The sequence below is a fragment of the Squalius cephalus genome (genome assembly GCF_949319135.1).
Source record: "Squalius cephalus genome assembly, chromosome: 4".
In the NCBI taxonomy this organism is placed as follows: domain Eukaryota; kingdom Metazoa; phylum Chordata; class Actinopteri; order Cypriniformes; family Leuciscidae; genus Squalius; species Squalius cephalus.
In genome coordinates, this window is record NC_137125.1 from 44,384,434 (window position 1) to 44,406,111 (window position 21,678).

At 37.3% G+C, this 21,678-nt stretch overlaps 1 protein-coding gene across 1 annotated transcript in view; it reads left to right on the forward strand.

Moving 5' to 3' along the window:
- The first annotated feature begins 2,419 nt into the window (after positions 1-2,419).
- Positions 2,420-21,678, forward strand: part of nell2b (neural EGFL like 2b) — a 41,887-nt gene continuing 22,628 nt past the window's right edge. Inside the window, exons 1-13 of the mRNA XM_079869862.1 lie at positions 2,420-2,747; positions 3,314-3,442; positions 10,427-10,577; positions 11,322-11,495; positions 11,600-11,696; positions 11,805-11,877; positions 11,978-12,060; positions 13,017-13,145; positions 14,319-14,421; positions 14,988-15,079; positions 16,089-16,191; positions 17,120-17,254; positions 19,802-19,927. Coding sequence (XP_079725988.1) covers positions 2,696-2,747; positions 3,314-3,442; positions 10,427-10,577; positions 11,322-11,495; positions 11,600-11,696; positions 11,805-11,877; positions 11,978-12,060; positions 13,017-13,145; positions 14,319-14,421; positions 14,988-15,079; positions 16,089-16,191; positions 17,120-17,254; positions 19,802-19,927 — 1,447 coding nt within the window. The 5' untranslated portion in view covers positions 2,420-2,695. The remainder of the gene's footprint in view (positions 2,748-3,313; positions 3,443-10,426; positions 10,578-11,321; positions 11,496-11,599; positions 11,697-11,804; positions 11,878-11,977; positions 12,061-13,016; positions 13,146-14,318; positions 14,422-14,987; positions 15,080-16,088; positions 16,192-17,119; positions 17,255-19,801; positions 19,928-21,678) is intronic.

A 21,678-nucleotide genomic window follows, 5' to 3' on the forward strand; every position in this document is an offset into this window, starting at 1 on the left:
CATCCATCCATCCATCCATCCATCCATCTCACCTTTACCTATCTATCTATCTATCTATCTATCTATCTATCTATCTATCTATCTATCTATCTATCTATCTATCTATCTATCTATCTATCTATCTATCTGTCTGTCTGTCTGTCTGTCTGTCTGTCTGTCTGGATTTTATTTATATTCAGAATGTTTTATTTATTATGCAATGTATAATAATGTAAAATCATAAATAGTATACAGTTCAACTATACTTTGAATACTAGTATTGAATATTGTATTGATTGTATACAAACGAATACTAACGTTGTCCTTATGCTATACTCTATACTATTTGTGGATTATTTTAAATAAACCTGCATTATAACATCATTTAACCTTTACAGTGCAATATTTGTTTGTTTCTTAGCGACACAGACTCAGGTTGAGGAACAAGCTTTTGAAGATGAGAAACACTCCATTGTCTGTGATGTCAGGATAACACTCCATCCTCCGCAATTGTTCTTGTACATTGGATAAGTGTTTTCATGGTGCACTTGCAGAGCTGTGTGTGTGCCTCTCACAGGTTTAGAGAGGCTCATTCGTTAGTGAAGTGGAGACAGCAGTGAGTGCTTGTTTGAGTGAAGAGTAGTCATGTTGGATAAAAGGGATCTGCAGTCATCTCTGAGTGGCGGCTTAGGTTAAGATGGCTTTGTGCTGATTAATTAAAAACACAGATGCCACAGCAAACCTGTCAAGTTCTCAGCAGCGGTGAGATACTGTAATACTGAATCTTTGCATTTTAGTCATTTTTATGGGGTGTAGATGTACATAGGTGCATTGGTCTCCTGTGTATTTTACATAGCTGTATAAAATGCCAACCCATACCATGCTGAAAACCCCTAAACCAGCCTAAGCTGGTATTAGATGGTTTAAGATGGTCTGCTGGCATGACTAAGATGAAAAGTGAACATAACCCTATAAAACCCACCAAAAGACCAGCCTGACCAGGTTGTGAGACCAGAAAACCACTGGTTTAAACATTTTTTTCAGCAGCATCATCCGTCATCATAAACTAAACTAGCGGTATCTGTCTGTCTGTCTATTGTTAAGATAATGATCACAGCACTTATAGCCTATATTACAGTCCCCAACTGCTGCTTTTATGGAGGCCTCAAAAACTGTCATGCAGACAGGCTGTTGTCTGAAACACTTGTTGTCATGTATATGGAGGACAGCTACCTCCCTGTGCATTGCTTTTTATGTTGCCTTCTGTCTAAGTGATGCCTTGAGCTGTCATTATGGAAACTGAAAGGTGCGCACAATGACATCCAACATTTTCTCGCTCTCTTTCTCTCAGTTTTCACCGCTGGTTTCTGGTTTATATGCACTTACATTAATATAATGCATATTGCTATAGTGGCCTAATAAATAATAAGTGACGGAGGGATCATGTAATCAGATTTATAGGTTTGCCATCCAGATGATACATTAATAATGCATGAACTATCACTGCACATGCACACACAAACTGCATTGCAGCCATATTTGCATGGAAAGATAACAGATGCAACTGTAACATTTTCAGAAAGCAGACCATTTTAACACAGTGCTGTGCTTCATGTGTCAAGGGTGCAAGACGTCTGACACATCCTGTTGTAAAATTCTTGCTGGATGCATGACCTGTTTGATTGGTCCTGCAATCATCAGTTCTGCCTCACATGACCGTCTTCTTTTACCCTTCACCATATGCAAATGCACTGCAGATGCCATGGCAACGTGTCTTAGTTAATATCCAAGCAACAAAATCCTGTCCATATGACTTTAGTGGAAGAATATTTAATCAGTTAATCTCCACTGATTAACATATTGCAGAGTATAGTTAAATCTTTAAAGTTGCCCATTTAAAAAAAAAAGACAAGTCAAGAATAATTAATAATTGATTTATAATTATTTAAATGATTCATTTTATATATCATTATATTTGAAATACCAGTATTTTATAACTTCATAACTTTCATTTAAAATTAAAACAAAAATAACATTAGTGTTTTATGGATTTTCAGCGAAATTGAAACTGTAATACAGTTATGCAAAAAATATATATATAAAAAAATAAAATAAAAATCACGAAACAGCAAAAATATAAAACAGAAATAGACATTTAAAATCAACTAGCCCTCTGTGTGAAACTTCATGAATGACAGGTTTTTAACTATTTGAATGCATAATGTATATGTCTTTAATAAAAGCTATTATTGTGATGCTGTCTGCGCATATTGTATTTTAATGTATCTGCAAACTTTAAATGTTTTGTGAACGTCATGTTAAACATGTTCATGCGCATGACCAGCAGGTGGCAGGATTTATGAAATGCAGGTGCGTGTGTTCAATCTCACTCACTCTCTCTCTCTCTCTTTCTCTCTCTCTCTCTCTCTCTCTCTCTTTCTCTCTCCGGCCGTAAGCGAAGGAAGGACAGGCGCACCTGCATCTCTCCACTGACCGCTCATTCACAAGAGGACACTGCATCTCCACAAGCTGAATTTTCGCCTCATGGAGTTTTCACTCTTGCTTTATATCCCCGTGTTTATTTGCTAAAGTTTTGCCGAAGTATAATGAAGGTTTGAGGATGCGTTTTTTGGAGATGTATCACTGATGCGCATCTCATCACCCTCCAGCAGAACACCAGCATGATGGAATAGGCGTTTTTCTCCCCTCCTTCACAATGGGATTATTCAAACTTTATTTTGCGCTTTGCGCTGTCGGACTTTTCTATGGTAAGCTCAGTCTTTGTCAGATGTCTTATTGCTAGTGAATTTCAGCAACGGGATGGGTGCCTGTATCAACTGGTTTTATTTTTGGCTACTCAGTGGATTATGATCACATGTAACATTTATGCTATTTATACAACATATATTAATATGTAAAAAGTATAATAATAAAATATTATAAAACGTGCAAATTTATTGAAGTAATTTATAATTATATAATAGGCTATTAAAAGGTGTGTATATATATATATATGTGTGTGTGTGTGTTAATGTACCATTCATTTTGTGTGATGGTGTTTTGGAGTTTGTATGAGCACGTTTATTATTCATGGCTCATGGAAAAGCTTTGATTAAATTTAATACATATTAATATATTAAGTGGTTTTCTGTTTTACCAGATTTATCGTTGTGGTCATCAGTGTATTTAAATTTACTAAAGCAGGTTTTTGAAGTAAAGTGTCATTTTATTTTATATTTTCTACAAATATAAAATGCGACCCACTATATTTAATTGTTTTATTCAATTCTGTTTGTATCAGAGAAAGTGATTCCTCATGTTAATGTTCCCTTAGTTTCAGGTTTCGGGGTTGATCCAGCATTACATGCGGACATTTTCCAGGAGTTTGATCTTGTGAGGTCAAGTGCTGGAGTCTCCCAGGTCCAGGGGTTCCACAATGAGAGCAGAGCATATCTGTTTGAAGGTACGAGTAACTGGCTTTTCACAAGTCAATTGAACTGGCATGTGGGTCTTTGATTTTGTTGAAGCGTCACAGTGTAACTGACATCAGAGCAGCTTTCCAGAAAAAGCAACTGAGCCTCGTCAATTTAGAGAAATTGGAATCCATTGTGAACATCTGGTGAGAGGAAACAGCCAGGCAGACAGCTGGTTTAAAACGGCATAATTCCAGATCCCACTTAATCTCTCATGAAAAATGGATCAACCCAACAGTGAAACATCAGTCCCAGGAGTAAACAGGCTCCTGTGTTGAGCAGCAAGTTCTTGCCCATCAAAGAATTGTCATCCCATTCAGGAGATGCAGTTAATGAGGACAGTGAGTAGAGAAGGGAATAACATCTGGCTCCATGGCTCACTCTGAATGCCATGATGATGCTGTTTATTGCTCTAGAGTTACAGTATGATAAATAGGATCAGTTATTAAAGAACTCAGTTTCTAGCATTTAAAATGAAGTTTTTCATGTCATTGTCTGCTAATCACATTTGTTCACTATATTCTATTCTATTACTGTCAGCGGGGGTTGAAACATAGATGGAAATAAAACTGCTGGATCTATTTGCAAGCAGTCTCTTTAATTAAATAAACTCAAAATAACAGTATCTCAGGGTAACAGGAGTAAAAAACACGATAAACATAACAGCTACAAGGTAGCGATGAGATCAGACAAAGACTGAACCAAACACAGGGCTAAATATACACCGGGACTCACTGGAACTAGATAACAAGATAATTAACAAGACACAGGTGGCACACATGAGGGTAAATCAAAAACCATAGTAACAAATAAACACAGACAAAGGAAACTGATCTAGAGACAGTGAAAACCAACTCAAACACAGACCAAATGCGACAATTACTCTATTTTGTTCTGTTCATTGGTCTATTCTATACTAATAAGTATTTGCTCTATTCTATTCTATTCTATTCTATTCTATTCTATTCTATTCTATTCTATTCTATTCTATTCTACTCTATTCTATTCTATTCTATTCTATTCTATTCTATTCTACTCTACTCTACTCTGTTCTATTCTACTCTATTCTATTCTGCTGTATTTGTGTGTGTGGCTGTGATACTGTACGTCTAGTATATTTGAATCTATTCCGTTTTATTATATGTATGCTGAACTGTGTTCTATTTTGTTCTGTTCTATTCTATGTCTATTCCTCGCTGTTCAATGTCTACTATATTCTATTATTTGTCTATTCTATTCTTTGTCTATTCTGTTCCATGCTCTTTGGTGTCTGATTCTATTCCATTCCATATGTCTGGTCTACTGTATTCTGTTCTATTTTTTTATTCTTTGTCTGTCCTGTTCTACATTATTCCACATCTATTCTATTCTAATTCTGATCTGCTGTATTCAATTCTTTTTATACTCTATTATCAGTGTAGTTTACTCTATTCTATTTTATTGTACTCTGTTCTATGTCTACTCTGCTGTTTTCTACTTTGTTCTACTCAGTTTAGTGTTTCTAATTTTGTCTGTTCTGTTTCTATTAAATCAAATTCCATTCTGTTCATCTGGAGGGATCTGTCCAGATCTGACAGATTTAGCAGATCTGTCTATAGCATTGGTGTCCCTCTGGTGATTTATAGGTGGTTGTTTATCCAGATTGACATCCCACTTTGAGCAGTTTGGGTTAAGTGTCTTGCTCAAGGGCACAGTGGTGATGGTCATCCTCTGCTTTCTGGCTCAACCACTTTTCAGCACCTTAGGACAAAACCGCCAGCCTTTTATTCACTTAAGCTCTATGCTGTCACCACTCCCGTGACCTATAATGATGACAGATTTTAATGCATGCAGTAACGTTCTGGGTTTGCAGTTAGCCAGCATCTGTGTCATCACTTCTGTTCCGCACTGCAGTTCTGGGGAGTGTATTTATACTGGATACAATCTACGTGTGCAACTGTACACCCATAAACACACACACACACAAAAGGTACACACTGCATTAGACAGACTTAGGATGCATACATATTTGGCGAAAAAAATAAATTCTGGTATTCTAGGATAAGCAAAGGCATTTGATATCTGTGGAAGCAATAGTCTTGTTCTAATTTGGGCAGGTGGCACCTCCACAGTATTGATTGGCGCTCCAGTAAATGCCAGTGGGATTGCGGAATTGGGATCTAACAGACAGGCTCCGAGACAAGGTCATAAATGTGCAGAATGCAGATGAGAGACCTATCAATGTCCGTCAATGACATCCTTGCTGTGCTGTTTATAAAGAAGGGGAAAGGAGAAAAGAGAAGAGGGGAGGATGGGTAGATATCATAGGTAATTCAAGGCTAAGCGTGCTGTTGTGACACTGTAGCCAGACATTGTGTAAGTGTCGGTGGGTGGTATGAACAAAATCTTGAATCCAGTGGTGCAGCCAAAGGGGTGTCCTGGATTCCACTGGACACCCCTGACATCTGATTGGCCTTCCAGGGTGCCACACCAAAATTGAATTCACTATACTGGCAGTTTGATGCGGATTGAAATTTCATTTCATCTCTTGTTGAAAGCAGCATTTATTTTGATGTGCGGCAGCCACTCCATGTGTAAAACTATAGTTCCACCACTGCTTATATAATAGGAGTAGTAATTCTATATCACAGTAATGTATATGTCATGGTAGTTATTTATTTCGTTTTTTGTGTGCAAATTCAAGTGAATAATTCATACGAAAGTGAAAATTCTGCCATTATTTACTCATCATTCTAAACCTCTATGAATTTTGTGGAATGCAAAAGGTGAATTTTGGAATATCCTGGACACTGTTCTTAATATAATGACAGTGATTGAGGCTGTCAAGCTCCAAAATGTCAAAACAAGCACCAAAAAGTATCATAAAAGTGGTCCATCATGCATATTTTTGTAGAAGCTAGAGCAAAGATAGAAAAATAGCCCAGTGGCCCAAGTCGATTCTCTTCAATGAATCTGTTGATCCAGTTCACAAAACCTCAATGATTCGTTCATGAATTGGACTGATCTGGTTCTCACTGACTCAGTGATTCAGTGAATCATTCACAGCCCACTGGATGGGAAGATTATCAGTAAACAATGTCTTAAATAAGACACTTCCAACAGAAGATTTGGAATAGCATGAGAGTGGGAAAAAGGCAGAATTGAAATGTTTTGTATAATCTATCCCTTTAAGTTTTTTGATTATTTCTTTTAATTGCATCCTGATGGACACAAACCAAAAGATATAGCTGAATCTCTGCCCTTAAAATATTTTGTATGTATAACATTTCAGTGCCCAGTTCTAATATGAGTGTGAATGTTTTGCTGAATAACTTGTCTTGACTGAATTAATGAGTAAATGGGTGGAACAGAGCAGCAGCAAACAATAAAAGAAAGAAGTTTGGCACAATTGTACCTCTTCCGTCAGACCTGGTGCTGACTGTGTCTTTTAAGTGCCAGGATCAGATTCCTGCTTATTCATCAGCTATTTGAGCATGCAGTCAAGAGGGACATTAGCTAAGTGTTTCTCCTGCCCGAGGATGCGGCCTGGACCAGATGAATACTCTACGTCACTCGTATCACTCAACCTGCATCCCACAACTGAGATTCCATGTCTCGACTTTGTGTCTGCGGTAAAATCACGTATTTTGCAGAGACTTAGAGATACTTCACTTAAAAATGAAAATTATGTCATCATTTACTCACCCTGTATGGCTTTCTTTCTTATGTGGGATACAAAAGAAGATGTTTAGCAGACTGAAAAGATAAGAGTGTGAGTGAATGACAGAATTTTCATTCCTTAACTGTTCATTTAATCTCATCTCTGCTGCATTGCTTCAAGCCTTGGTCACACAGCTTTGAGGCAAGGAATAATGGACCTATGTCTTCTGATTAATGCAATGTTAATTTGAGGAGAGACACTTGTTCGATTTGTCATTATAATAGGCTGTGAATAATTCATAAGTTGTAAATGAGGTTTTTTTATATTGGCTTTAAACTATCATTACTGTACTGTTCGTTACAATGGTGTTAGGACACCCTTTTAAGTGCTTGCATCATTAGTAGTCTGACTTTTGATCAATTTAAGTGCTTTTTAGATGTAATTGCTCATATTATTGCTGGCATGGATACTCGACATCACTAGAAAAAAAAACTTCCCAGCAACCTTCTTGAAAGGTTTTTAATTTAAATTCTGCCAGAATAGTGTCGACAGAGTTACATAATCTGCATCACACGGTGTTTATCTTGCTCCCAGGAGCACAGTTCTCGTTTATCATTATTGAAGTTATTGGTTCTCTTGAGGCGCAGCTGGGCTGGGGTGTTTGATAACTTGGAGCGATTGATTATATCATGATGTAAAAAAAAAAAAAAACCTTCCTTGCTGAAAGGTGAGTGTATCCTCATGGCCTGAAAACTGGGAACTTGAATGTCAGAGGTGAATAAGCTTTTGTTTATTTAAAAATGAACTAAAAAATTTTTTTATTTATTTATTTAGCTAACTCTGTCTGTACATATTTGTAACCATGTATTTATATTTTAATATTTAGCTCTTTATCAGTTATTTATTTTATATAGATTTTACATTTATTTATTTAAAGGGTCATTACTGGTCATTTGCATAATTTCAGTTCCTGAAATTAGCAGTTCCTAGCTGCTCTTTGACCTTCAAATGCTGCCATCCAATTGCGATCACGACTGAAGGATAGCACATCTGAGACGAAGTGTCGATCCAATGGGAATTAATCAGAGAGGTGTCAGAAAAAAACCTGTTTTCCTTGCACTACCCCAGAGGAACCGTCCTGGAATCCATTAGATCAGCTGTGGTGTCCTCTGTGGATTGTTGAGGTTACCAGGTTAGCTTCAGCTCACTGTCATACAGTGTATTTGAGTAATGAAGGCGGCGAAACTCTGCTTTATTCCTGCCATACAATAGGCTCACGGCTGCGGCTTACAACTCCCCTGAGCTTTACTTGACAATAGCTACAGAACATTAGTGTTCCCCGGTTGGCCTTTATGTGTGTGCGAGTGTGTGTGTTGCATTTTTTTTTCACCTTTTGAGAGGAATAGACCCAGACATTTCTTATGTTTTGACAGGACTGATTTAAACATTCGTCCCTGAGGAGACAGTCAACTTCCTGTGTCCGCCTTAGCCAACTCATCACGTCTCCCAGTGTGTTTCCTCCTTCTTTTTATTTTTGTGCTATTGTCACGTCAGTGTCACGAGTCACGTGTCCCACATGTCTGTCTACCATCCTCATTTCCTTAAAGGGGGGGTGAAATGCTCATTTTCACTCAATCTCCTGTTAATCTTGAGTACCTACAGTATAGAGTAATATTGCATCCTTCATATCTCCAAAAAGTATTTTGTTTTATTAAATTTTTAACATAAAGATAGGCTGTACCGAGTCTTTCCGGAAAAAAACGAGCGGCTGGGGGCGGGCCGTGTGGGCGAAGCTTAGCTGTGCTAACGCGCCAAGCTAGTGACAACACACAGAGACATTTGTTCAACAAACAGTTTTACTCACCGTCCGGTTCCAACGCACGACCGCGAATTTTTATCATTGTGACTGCTCGATCCTTAAGCATTAGACGATCTGCAAATCCGTAGATCTGGGCTTTGTTTATAAAACAATCATCGTCGAAATGCAGGGAACAACAGTCTAACAGTTACACAACTCCGTTTATGCTCAGGAAAACAAACTCCATCCACGGGTTCCTTAACGCTGGGTTCTTTGGGAATCTGTGCAGGGTTGTCTTGCCCTGGCAACCAAAAACACACTTCTTTGGTGACATTGACTTCCCAAAAGCCGGGCAGGGCGCTTTGATGGCGAACTGCTTTCACTCTCTTGCTCTAGTCTACGAGTGCGCGCGCGGCCGCGATCTTACCGGAGAAGTGCCCTTAGGACCCATATAAGGAAATTCCGCCCTATCTTACGTAAGACAGAGCCATACTCGAAAAAAACTTTCCGAAACTTGTGACAAACCGGAAGGAGTATTTTTGGAACAAAAATACTCCTTCAAACGTACAACTTAGTTTTTGAAACTTTGTCCATGTTTAGCATGGGAATCCAACTCTTTACCAGTGTAAAAAACTCAGTATGCATGAAATAGCATTTCACCCCCCCCTTTAAAAATGTAATTTGTATGCTTATATAATTGTCATGATCATGTTTTCTTTTAGTCTTGTTTTTAGTCTTAGGGGTCGTTTACACGACACCAACTAAAAACGGAAAACTTTTTATGCGTTTTGGGGGCCTGTGTGGATGGTGCTCACAAGTTTATTTTGTATAAATCACGATATGTGCATGGAAAATTACGTATGCACATATGCCGGTTTTGTGCGTACATGCAACGTTTATACATCAGGCCCTAGAGCTGTTGATGCTATTTGACTAATCGTTCTGAAAAATCACATTAAGAATGTGCTATCCTGCTCTGTTATGTGAAAAGGCAGCAATGAAATAAAATGCATGCACTGTTTATGTTGTTTTTTGACACAATAAAAAAAACTGAATAGACATTATGGTGAAAAATCCTTTCTTAGGTGCAGATGGTATGGTTTCTTTTCAGCGGGGGGTTAACCCGTCCATGCTAACCAGCAAAACTTTGACCCCTTGGTATTTATCACGCTCATTTATTCTGCTTAGTTCAGTATTCACACTGGCTACAGAGTGGATATTTAAAACATAAATTTCACCAGATGGTCCCTTTTGTTGCAAAACGGCCATAGTTATCTCCATCATGGTCTGGAAACTAAAGTCACTTGCTTTCTGCTTCTATGCCGCTTTTGTTTGGTACCAGTAGTTATGAGCCTAAATGATTAACAAATTTAATTACAAGCTGATAATTGTGTTGTGTACAGTACTTGACATAACAGGATGAATGGATCAAACATTTTCATCTGTCTGATCTGTTCTGTGTTATATATATTTTATATGTTTTTAATGTATTGTATTGCTCTCCTTTTCTGTCTTTTCTGTCACTCTCTCCATCAGGCTCATCTAGGAATGCAAGAGCTTCCCTCAAGGCAGCAGAGAGAATTCTTCAGAAGTTGAGAGGAAGAACAGAGTTCACTCTTCTACTGACTCTCAAACAGGAGAAGTTCAGCTCAGGAGTGCTGCTGTCCATCCACTATGGAGAACAGAGGTATCTATCTATCTATCTATCTATCTATCTATCTATCTATCTATCTATCTATCTATCTATCTATCTATCTATCTATCTATCTATCTATCTATCTATCTATCTATCTATCATCTATCTATCATCTATCTATCTATCTATCTATCTATCTATCTATCTATCTATCTATCTATCTATCTATCTATCTATCTATCTATCTATCTATCTATCTATCTATCTCGCTTTCTCTCTCTCTCTCGCTCTCTCTCTCTCTCTATCATTCATTCATTCACTCACCTATGTGCATCCAGAGGTAGGCTTTTGCTCCAGTAAAACCTTCTTTCTATTTTTTTCTATTTTAATTGACTGTTTCTCAGAGGAACACGTAATCTCTTCTCCCGATGGAATGTCTGAAACATTTCTGATTAGAGTGTCCACTGACATTTCTTAAACACTCACAGTATTGATTCTACCACATCTTTAAGGTCAGCACTCGGAGTACTGGCCAAGAAATTCATGGATCACTGCTCGTCTTCAAATTCATTCAGAACTCACACATTCCCCATAGCTCCATTTTTCCCTGCTGTTTTTCCACATTCCAGAATTGAATAACAACCAATTGGAGGCTTAACCTGCAGAAGTATTGTGCATGGGAACATAAGAGCTATGGCAACAGTTATTTCCCAGAGTTCTTATAAGATTTTAAGCAACTGATTCATGATTATGACTTTTCATGAAGTAAATCTGTTTCCTTGGCTTCCTCCTTAGGTTTCTGGAGGTAGAGAGCAGCGGTCTGCGTAATGAGATCCGTCTCTTCTTCCAAACCTCAGACCAGCGGCAGCAGAAAGAGGTCTTCCCCTATAGTCTGGCAGATGGACACTGGCACAAAGTCTCCCTGGCATTCAGCGCCACCCAAGTGGTGCTCCATATTGACTGCAACAGGTGAATGGCTTGAACATAAAAGGACCAACAGAGATGGATTTGAATGCCTTGTATTCGTACTTATCAGTGTTCACTCATTGCTTTTTGTTTGTACTTGCTTTCAGAATTTACGAAAGGATTATGGAGATGCCATCTATGGACTTTCCCAGAGGAACAAACATCTGGCTTGGTCAAAGAAATGACGCCCATGGATTCTTCAGGGTACAACATAGCCTTGCACATTGAAAATTGACCATAAAATATGTAAAAGTTGTGCATTAGTCCTGTCTACATCTTTCTGACTTGCTTTCTGCAATATATTTCTGTCAGGGAGTGATGCAAGATGTTCAGTTGGTAGTCGTACCCCATGGATACATCGTCCAGTGCCCAGATCTCAATCGTAGTAAGTGCATGCTCTCTGTAGATGGCACAGAAGAAAAAAAAGCACTTTGTTTACTCACTGGTCTGGAAATGCCATTAATGCACGTTCACCACTTTTGCAGCTTGTCCCACTTGTAATGATTTCCATGGGCTGGTTCAGAAGATCATGGAACTTCAAGATATTTTAGCTAAAACATCAAACAAGGCAAGTTAAAATGTTTAGCATTGGGGTAGCCTGACTTCAAAAACAGATTTTTCTGCTTGATCAATTTATTTAATTATACTGAGCTAATGCAAAATAATCGTTGAAAAAAAACTTTCATTTTCATTCTGTGCAATGAATTTAAATTTGTAATATACAAGTTTATTCAATCCATTTGCATTGGGACTAAATCATTCATTTGAGAAGGGAATTTTCTATTTTCCCAGCATGCTTTGCACAGAACTAGATGAGAAATGTTGAAACTAAGCATTTTATGTGGTTTGGTCTGTTAGGGTTAACTTGGGCTTTAAATAAATTTTTGTTATATTTTGGGGGTTACTTATATGGTGAAGAGTGGAAAAAAACGATACTTTAGGATGCTAATGTAGCTATTGTTAGTAGTTTAGAAAGGTATTGAGTTAGAGATGTTTAATTTTATTGAGACTTGTTCAATTTCTTTCCACTACACACAAGGTTTGTAGTGTACGGAGCACCAAGAGGGACATGGTGATGGAAAAAATATCAGATGGGAGGAAAAAACATATTTTAATGCTTTTGCTTTCCCTCGAAAAATGTTTGCGTTCTCCTGAGAAAACTTTGTGTTTGCTCGCAAGAGTTCTTTGCAAGTAAATACAGAGTTTCTCTGGAGAACGCAAACATTTTGTGAGCCAACGCAAAGTTTATTGTGGGAACACAAAAGCATTGACTTATAATTTTTCCTTCAATCTATTTTTTTTTTTTTTTTTTGTTAAATGTCACTAGTTTTTATTTGCTATGGTCTGTTTAATGTCCTTAATAGTGAACGCCACAAACGCTGCCTTCATCATAAAACTCTTATTTCCCTCTTCTTCTGACATTTATTTTTTGCTTGCTCTTCTTTTTTTGTATCGCCTCCCACTATATTGATTCATCATTCAGTCATAGCCTCTCTTCTTCCTCATGTCTTTATTGTGCTGTAGTTGGCACTTGCCGAAGAGAAGATGAAGTACTTGGATGGATGTTACTGTGAGAGGACGTGTACCCTGAACGGAGAGATATACAGGGACGATGATGCTTGGATAGATGGATGTAGAAACTGCACATGCTCAGTAAGCTCATGAATTCCCAGGACGGGGAAACTTAGGATTGTTTGTTTGGGATTTTAAACAAGAGATGTCTATCCAAACTACAAACTCAAGGGCCGTTCACAATTGCAATGATTTTCAGCGACAAAGCAACTAGAAATCATTATTTTTCATTGATAGTTGGCTATTTGATACATGAATGCAAATTATAGAAACAAGCTATGATGTGACTATTACGTGTGGGAAGCATTATTTTCCTGTACCCTAAGGGGACATGGTGATGGAAAAAAAATTCAATGCTTTCAATGCTCTTATAAAACTTTTGCATCCTCTTGCAAAAGTATTACGTTCTCCCCAAAACTTTGTGTTCGCTCACGAAACATTTGCTTTTATTTTAGCAAAACGATTTTAAACAAAATAAAAAAATATAATTTTATAACTTTATTTCCATCATAAAGTTTTTGTGAGTGCACAAAATTTCTCAGAGGAAAGCTAAAGTTTTGTAGATAACGTAAAAGTATTGAAATATACGAGTTTTCCTCGCATTTATTTTAACATCTCCATGTCCCTTTAAGCCGGGGCTCTGTAATATGGAAGCTTGTATCCACCATGTGAAAAAAATAGACTTTTTTTTGCAAAATTGCAAGTTTATTTTTATTTATTTTTATTTCTTTATAACATGCAATATAGCGAGTTGCCATATTACAGAGCCCCGGCTTAAAGGGACATGGTGATGTAAAAAAAAAAAAAAAATTTTTTTTTATTTTTTATTACCATGTCCCATTATATCTCACAATTCGGAGACTTTTTTTCTCAGAATTGTGAGATATAAACTCGGAATTGCACGGAAAAAATGGCTGAATTGTGAGATAAAAAGTCGCAATTACCTTTTTTTGATTCCCTGCTTCAACCACAGAATAAAATATCCAAACATCCTTAAATCATTGTACATTTATTAAAGATAAAATGCTAAGTTTTGAAGCCATAGTACAGAAGTTTGGCAAGTCTAGCTGTTTGTCAGTGTTGGAACGCACAAGTATTTGTTGGGATTTGTTTTAAGTTGCCTACATCACTCATGAATTGATTCTGATTCTGTTAGCTTATTTTGCTGAATCATGTGATTGTGAAGCTGTTTTATTGAGGATGATGATGATGATGATGATGAGGATGATGATGGTGTGTGTGTTCCACCTGCAGAATGGTACAGTGGAGTGTGAGAGTATTTTCTGCCCACCCCCTCAGTGCCCTCCTGATACAGCTCCAATCTACATGCCTGGAGAATGCTGTAAAGAGTGCCAGCGTGAGTACACACACACACACACACACACACACACACACACACACACACACACACACAAAATGAGGCCACGCATCTATTTATGCATATATTTTACAACTTTTCCTCTTTCTCCCTTTGTCTCATGCCTGCTCCTTTATCTCTCCATCTTCTCGATTCTCACCTCACTATCTTTTTCCACCCAAAATGTTTTATATAATCATTCTCCGGTCTTGATGACAAACTGACCACATCCCTGTGTTGCTAGGTTACCGCTGCCACAAATTTGAATGTCAACACACACACAACGCTGTCACACACTTTCTCTGGTATCATTAATAATTCAAGGCCAGTGTGCAGCATGTTGTGTTTGAGTGAGCAGAGCTAATGTGCAGAAGCTAATAGCAGTTTGACTGATGACCAGGGCTTTATTTAACACTGCGTTCTGGTTGGCTTAATCTAACACGCTAGTTCAAACGATGCTTTACTGGTTTGCGCTCTAAAGCGCTTTGTTTTGTCTCTATCCTCTTAATTTCTTGCGTGTTCCTTGTTTTCTTCTTCTTTTTCTCTTTATATCTTTCCGTCTTTAGCCGTGTGTCTGTTCAGAGGAAGAGTGTACGTGGAAGGTGATCGTAAGAGCGTACACGACTCTGAGGGAAACTGTCTGCTGTTTGAATGCAGGGTGAGTAGTGTAACTGCAGGCCGATGGTCGGAAGGTTTTCAGCAGGCCCAAACCAGAATCTGACCCTTCTGCAATCTTTTGCACTCCTTTTTGAATTATGTAAGTGTGTTAATTGGAGCTGCGAGAACCTCTTATTTGTAGATGAAAGCATGATCAATCATAATATGTCATAAATAAACACACAATGGGTGGATGACATGAATGATGGGAATTTGAATTCGGTGGAAATCTGAGTTCTGCTGGCGCTGATTCTACCTGGGCCTGGTTATGAATTGGAATGCCAAGCAGCATGTTAATTCTGTCTGGGTCTGGGTTTGATTATGAATTTGAATTCCAAGCAGAATTTGAAGTCGATCTGGTTCTGGTTATAAATTGGAATTCCAGGGAGAATTAGTTTTTTTTTTTTCTAGGCATGGTTAGGAATTGGAATTCCAGGCAGAATTTGAATCTGAATCTGGGTTTGGTTATATATTTGAATTACAGGCAGAATTTGAATCTGAATTTGAATTCTGTCTGGGTCTAATTATGAATTTGAATTCTGTTTGGGCCTGGTTATATATTTGAATTTCAGGCAGAATCTGAATTTGAATTCTGTCGGGGTCTAATTATGAATTTGAATTCTGTCTGCGTCTGTTTGTGAGTTTGAATTCAAGGCAGAATTAGACTATTTTTCTGAGCCTGGTTATGAATTTTAATTCTAAGCAGCATTTGAATTCAGGCAGAATTTGAATTATGTCTGACTGTTTTTAATTCCAAGCAGCATTTGAATTTGAAAATCCATCTTAAGCTCATAACTGTTTTTTAGAACATGATAGCTCATCCAAAATGGTCAAGCTGGTTGGTCATGTTCCAGAAATCATCTGGATGATCTTGGAAGTTGGTTTGTTGCTTGAACCAGCTTAGAAAAAGCTATCATTCTCAGAAACTAGCATCTTAACTAGCAGCTAGCATTTTAACCTGGATGTTTGACTTTGATTAATTGAAAAAACACTTGTTTGTGTGTTTGCAGGATCGAAGTATGCGTAGGGTTGAGATGACTACTTGTCCAGAGCTGAACTGCCCAGAGTCAGAGCAGATCACACTCACAGACCGCTGCTGCAAAGTGTGCAGAGGTGCGACACACTCACACACGCAGAAACAACACACACCTTCTACACTCCACTGATTGGAGTCATATTAAGGGCAGCCACCTTTGACCACTGTGCACACAAACTAGATTTGTGCTCAACACCAAACCATGACTGTGCATGACAGCAAACATCTATTCCAGTCTTCACACATATAACCACACACACACATAACACCCCATTGTAACAGTGATGCTTCAAAGGGCAGGTAATGCTTGACTTTACCGCACCTCTCATAGTTCACATATCGAGCCACAGTGTGCACTGCAGTAACATTTTTAAACAATTTTTTTTAAAGAATCTTGTGGTGTGAAAAATTATTTTTTTAAAGTACAAATAGTCTATGTATTCTTTCTAATATTTTAATTATTTTCTCAAATTTTCAAGTTAAAACATCTAATCAATTTATTTGACAAGCAACACTGCATAAGATATCGTTTTTCTTTACTTGTTTTCAATGTGTAAGCAAACTAGTGAAACCAGTGCAAGAGACGAATGTACAGTTACATTTAAGATACAATCTATTAAAACAAGGCTTAATAGGCTTAGTAAACTGATTTTAAGGATGTTTGTTGGAAAACAAGTAAAAAGACCAATTAAAACCCCATTAAGAAGTCATTTATTAACCATTATAAAATAATTAGCATAATGCTGTTTAAAATGGTTTAAGATGGTGTATATAGCCTGTCACACCACAGGCGATGTCCCAAAACGTCCCAACATGCTATGCCAATTACCCAGGAGTAGGTGAACAATAAATCCACCCCAATTGAATGTACTGTATAGTTTTTCATCTATTAGTATGAGCTGAAAATTTGTCAACACGGGAGGGAAAAGTGAAATTTATAATCCATCAATTATAAATGTCAGATTTTAGGCATTGCATAGCACTTCTACTTTATCTCACTCCCAGGGCATGATTTCTGTGCTGATGGGCACAGCCGCAATTGTGTGGAGAATTCGGACTGCATTAACCTAGAGGCAGGAGCTTGCTGCAGTTGTAAAGAGGGATATCATGCGCTCAGGGACGACAGCGCCTACTGCCAAGGTATTCAAACTCCCACAGACAAACCTGCCACAGATTTGCTTGCTTAAAATTTCTGTTTTGTAAAAGCAAATAACAGGGTTTTCACAAATCACTAAATTGCCTGCAATCACAGAAGGAGGAGTTGCCGATAAAAGCTGTTGACTGGTGATTACTTAGTGTCTCGCTGAATGAATATTTCAGCACCACTATTATCCTTACAGCTGTAATTAATGCATTTTAAACCCTGGAGTTCATGCTGTGCGAGTGTGTGTACAGATGTGAAGGGGGATTCCTGTGGCTCGCTGGCTTTTAATAGGATGTACCCTTGTCTAAACATACACGGCAGCCCAGCGAGTATGTGATGGATATTTATTTCCACACAAAAGACCAATGACTATTTTTTTTGTTTTATTGTCTTAATGTGACCTTTGTCACTGTGATTCACAGCAGGACACCTCCGGCATAGACAATCAATAATAATAATAATATATATATATATAATAAAAGTGTTTCAGCATTGAAATTACACACATCAGCTTTAAATAATGCCTCTATATGAAAGACTGTGTCTGTTAGTTTGGGTGAAATTCAGCATGTTTACGTGGACTGTTGTACTCTGTAGTTTGCAGCAGCCTCAGGCATATGGATAATACCAGTGCCAATGCGACTCTGAAAAAAAAACGTTAAATTATTAATTTGGGATTCATATCTTCTAGAACAAAAGCGGCCGAAAAAGGCATTATATTTTCAATTACAGAAGTGATGAGAGAGTTTTTTTCCTCCTCAGTTTAGGTTCTGAATCCCACACAGCAGACACATTGGGACAGATAAGACTTTGGAGAATGTCCCTCCACTATTTACTGTTACGCCAAATATATTGCTCTGATGGATTTACAGTTTGTTTACAGCTGCCCTGCAATGCTATCTTAAAAAAGAAGCTTGACTTTATCAGTCAATGGCTGAAGCAACTGGTAAACAAAGGCTATATATTATAATTATTATTTCTTAAAAGTGGTTGCTATGCTCTGTGTTTGTAATTAAGAATTTGTCTTGTTTTCAGAGAATTCTTTCTATTTTATTTTTATTTTCTTTATTTAGTTTTATATGGTTGGATGGCATGAATGCATGGATGTATGGATGCATGGAGGGTTGGATGGATGGATGGATGGATGGATGGATGGATGGATGGATGGATGGATGGATGGATGGATGGATGGATGGATGGATGGATGGATGGATGGATGGATGGTTGGTTGGTTGGTTGGTTGGTTGGTTGGTTGGTTGGTTGGTTGGTTGGTTGGATGATGGATATATGGATGCATTGATGATTGGTTGGTTGGGATGGATGGTTTAGTTGGTTGGTTGATTGACTGGTTGGTTGGATGGATGGATGGATGGATGGTTGGTTGGATGATGGATGCATGGATGATTGTTTGGATGGATGTATGGATGGATGGCTGGTTTAGTTGGTTGGATGATATATATATGGATGCATGGATGATTGATTGGTTGGGATGGATGGATGGATGGATGGATGGATGGATGGATGGATGGATGGATGGATGGATGGATGGATGGATGGATGGATGGATGGATGGATGGATGGATGGATTGATTGATGGATTGGTCGGTTGGTGGGTTGGAGTGGTGGGTGGGATGGATGGATGGATGTTTGGTTGGTGGATTTTTATTTTAAGCATAAAAGTCACACAAATCAGTTCAATACAATACTTTATCTCAAGCAACTTTTTCTTTATTAAATATATCTTGTTTTAAGGATGTTTGTACTGGGAAAGAGACAAAATGCTGATTTTGTGCTTTTTGTAGAATTTGTAGATTTTGTAGATTGGTTGGTTGAGAAGAAAAGAAATGTAAGAAAGATTATATAAAGTATTCTTGAGGAGGAGAGAGTGGGTGGACTGAAGGACAAGAGCGTCTCTATGAAAAGTGTAAAAACTGGAGGCTGAGAAAGTGAAGGAGGTGGAGGAAAGGGACAGAAAGTGAAAGGTCTAGAAGTGCTCTGTGTTTTGTAAATGCAGAACTGAACTGAGACACAGTATGGTACTGTACATTATTTTCAAAAGTTATTCAAACCTTTAACTCTTTAGATGTATTTATCTTCTTTCTGTCATCAATGCTGCCAAACCTTCAGGAAGATGCACAAAACGCTTAAAAGCTTTACCTGGAGCTATTATGAAAAGTTTGTTTAATTGTTTTGTTCCATGGAAGATAAGGAGTCAAATGGAGGCAACAAAAGCTTGATTAAATAATTACATAATTTTTGTGTTTTCCCTTAAATATTCTTTGAAACATTCAAACATGGTGTTGGTGTTCCTGTTATTTTACAGTCTTAGCAGTTTCCTGCAGCAGTGTGAACAGTAATGTTATTCGCTCTTAATGTAAGGACTGGATCTTCCCGCACCCTTGACAAATGCTGTTAATTGATCACAGCTGCAGTGTGAATGGGTTTTTTTTTTTTTTTGGCAAAGCTTCTTCCCAAATGTTTTGAGAACTGTGTTCTGTTCAGGTCATGGTACAGAGTGTCTTGTGTTCTGCTATGGTTTGCAGATATCGATGAGTGTGCAGAGGGGAAACACTATTGCAGGGAGAACACGATGTGCATGAACACACCCGGATCCTTTATGTGTGTCTGTCACACCGGCTACGTCCGTATTGATGATTACTCCTGCACAGGTGAGTACAGAGAACATTATAATGTGTGTTTTGTTTGTGTGTGTGTGTGTGTGTGTGTGTGTGTGTGTGTGTGTGTGTGTGTGTGTGTGTGTGTGTGTGTGTGTGTGTGTGTGTGTGTGTGTGTGTGTGTGTGTGTGTGTGTGTGTGTGTGTGTGTGTGTGTGTGTGTGTGTGTGTTTGTTTTTTGTTTTTGCCAGGGATATATAATTAATTATTGGGGAGAATCCAGGCTGCATTCAAACCTGAATCTATCAGAATAGCACCATGGCTTAATGTGTCATTAAAATGTTTTTAAAGACCCCATAAAATCATTTGATAAGGTACGTTTAACATATTTTCTGGTATTTTCATTTTTGCTCTGACGAACTGCACTTCACCTTTTAAAAAATATGATTCACATTTGTGAATAAGTAGACTTAATTTAAAAATCATCTAAACAATCACCTGAGTTTGTTTGTTTGTTTGTTTGTTTGTTTCTTTCTTTCTTTCTTTCTTTCTTTCTTTCTTTCTTTCTTTCTTTCTTTCTTTCTTTCTTTCTTTCTTTCTTTCTTTCTTTCTTTCTTGATTTATTTAAATCAATTATTATACTATATTTTATTTAATGCAGCAAAATATATTTTATTTTATTTTATTTTATTTTATTTTATTTTATTTTATTTTATTTTATTTTATTTTATTTTATTTTATTTTATTTTATTTTATTTTATTTTATTTTATTTTATTTTATTTTATTTTATTTTATTTTATTTTATTTTATTTTATTATACTATACTATACTATACTATACTATACCTGTTAATCTACAGTAGGAGCCGGTTCTGTTATGTTGTGTTTAGTGTAAATTTAATAGCATTAATTTTTGTGCTATTTTTAACATTTTAATATAAGTAAATAAAGGAATGTTGTTTGATTTAATTACTAATATATAAATAATTAGAATTCTAAATATATTACATCTCCAGGCAACATACAGACACAACAAAATATTATTGTTTACATATACATGTTTTATGCATCAAGCATTGTTTAACATTGTTTTAACTATGAGTGCAATAGAGGAAGTACAAGAATGAAACAAAAAGTTCAAGAAAGGCAGCATATGCGAAAGTTTTCACTGATGGAAAGTACAGATGGTACGTGTTCCTGATCTTTAACTTAAAAAAGCAATTAAATCTCTTCAGGAGCACAGGATAAGGAAGCGAAACACGGTGCAAGGGAACAGCTACACGAATCTTAGTCCTTCTGTGACCTACTTTAAAACTCAATTAATTACAACAGAGTCCGGGAAGGTTTCTATCTCAATAAATACACAAAAAAGCATAAATAAAACTGCACCTGGGCTGTAAGGTGCATCATGGCCAACAACAATTCAGCTTTTATTTTAGAAACTATTCTAGATTTGTTTTCTTTCTGCTGATTATCTGCTGAAATCCATGAGTAATCAACGCCAGCTGCATTGTTATTATTTATTGCTATTATTTTCAAGTAGTCTGCATTACACCGACCTCGCCATCAAGTTCTCTGACCTCTGCTCATTTTAATGCTGCATGTTGTTTTGTAATGGAAAGGGCTTGATTATTGTGTGAAGCACAAGCACACTATGGAACAAGCTTCAGCATTGCTTGTTTTTCATTGCTTTCTTCAAGCAAACCTGCATACTCAGTGGTTGATGAGGAAACTTACTTGTATCATTTGAATAGACTTGAGCCCCAAACATATTTGGAGGTGTCGAGTCAGTTATAATGTTATAAT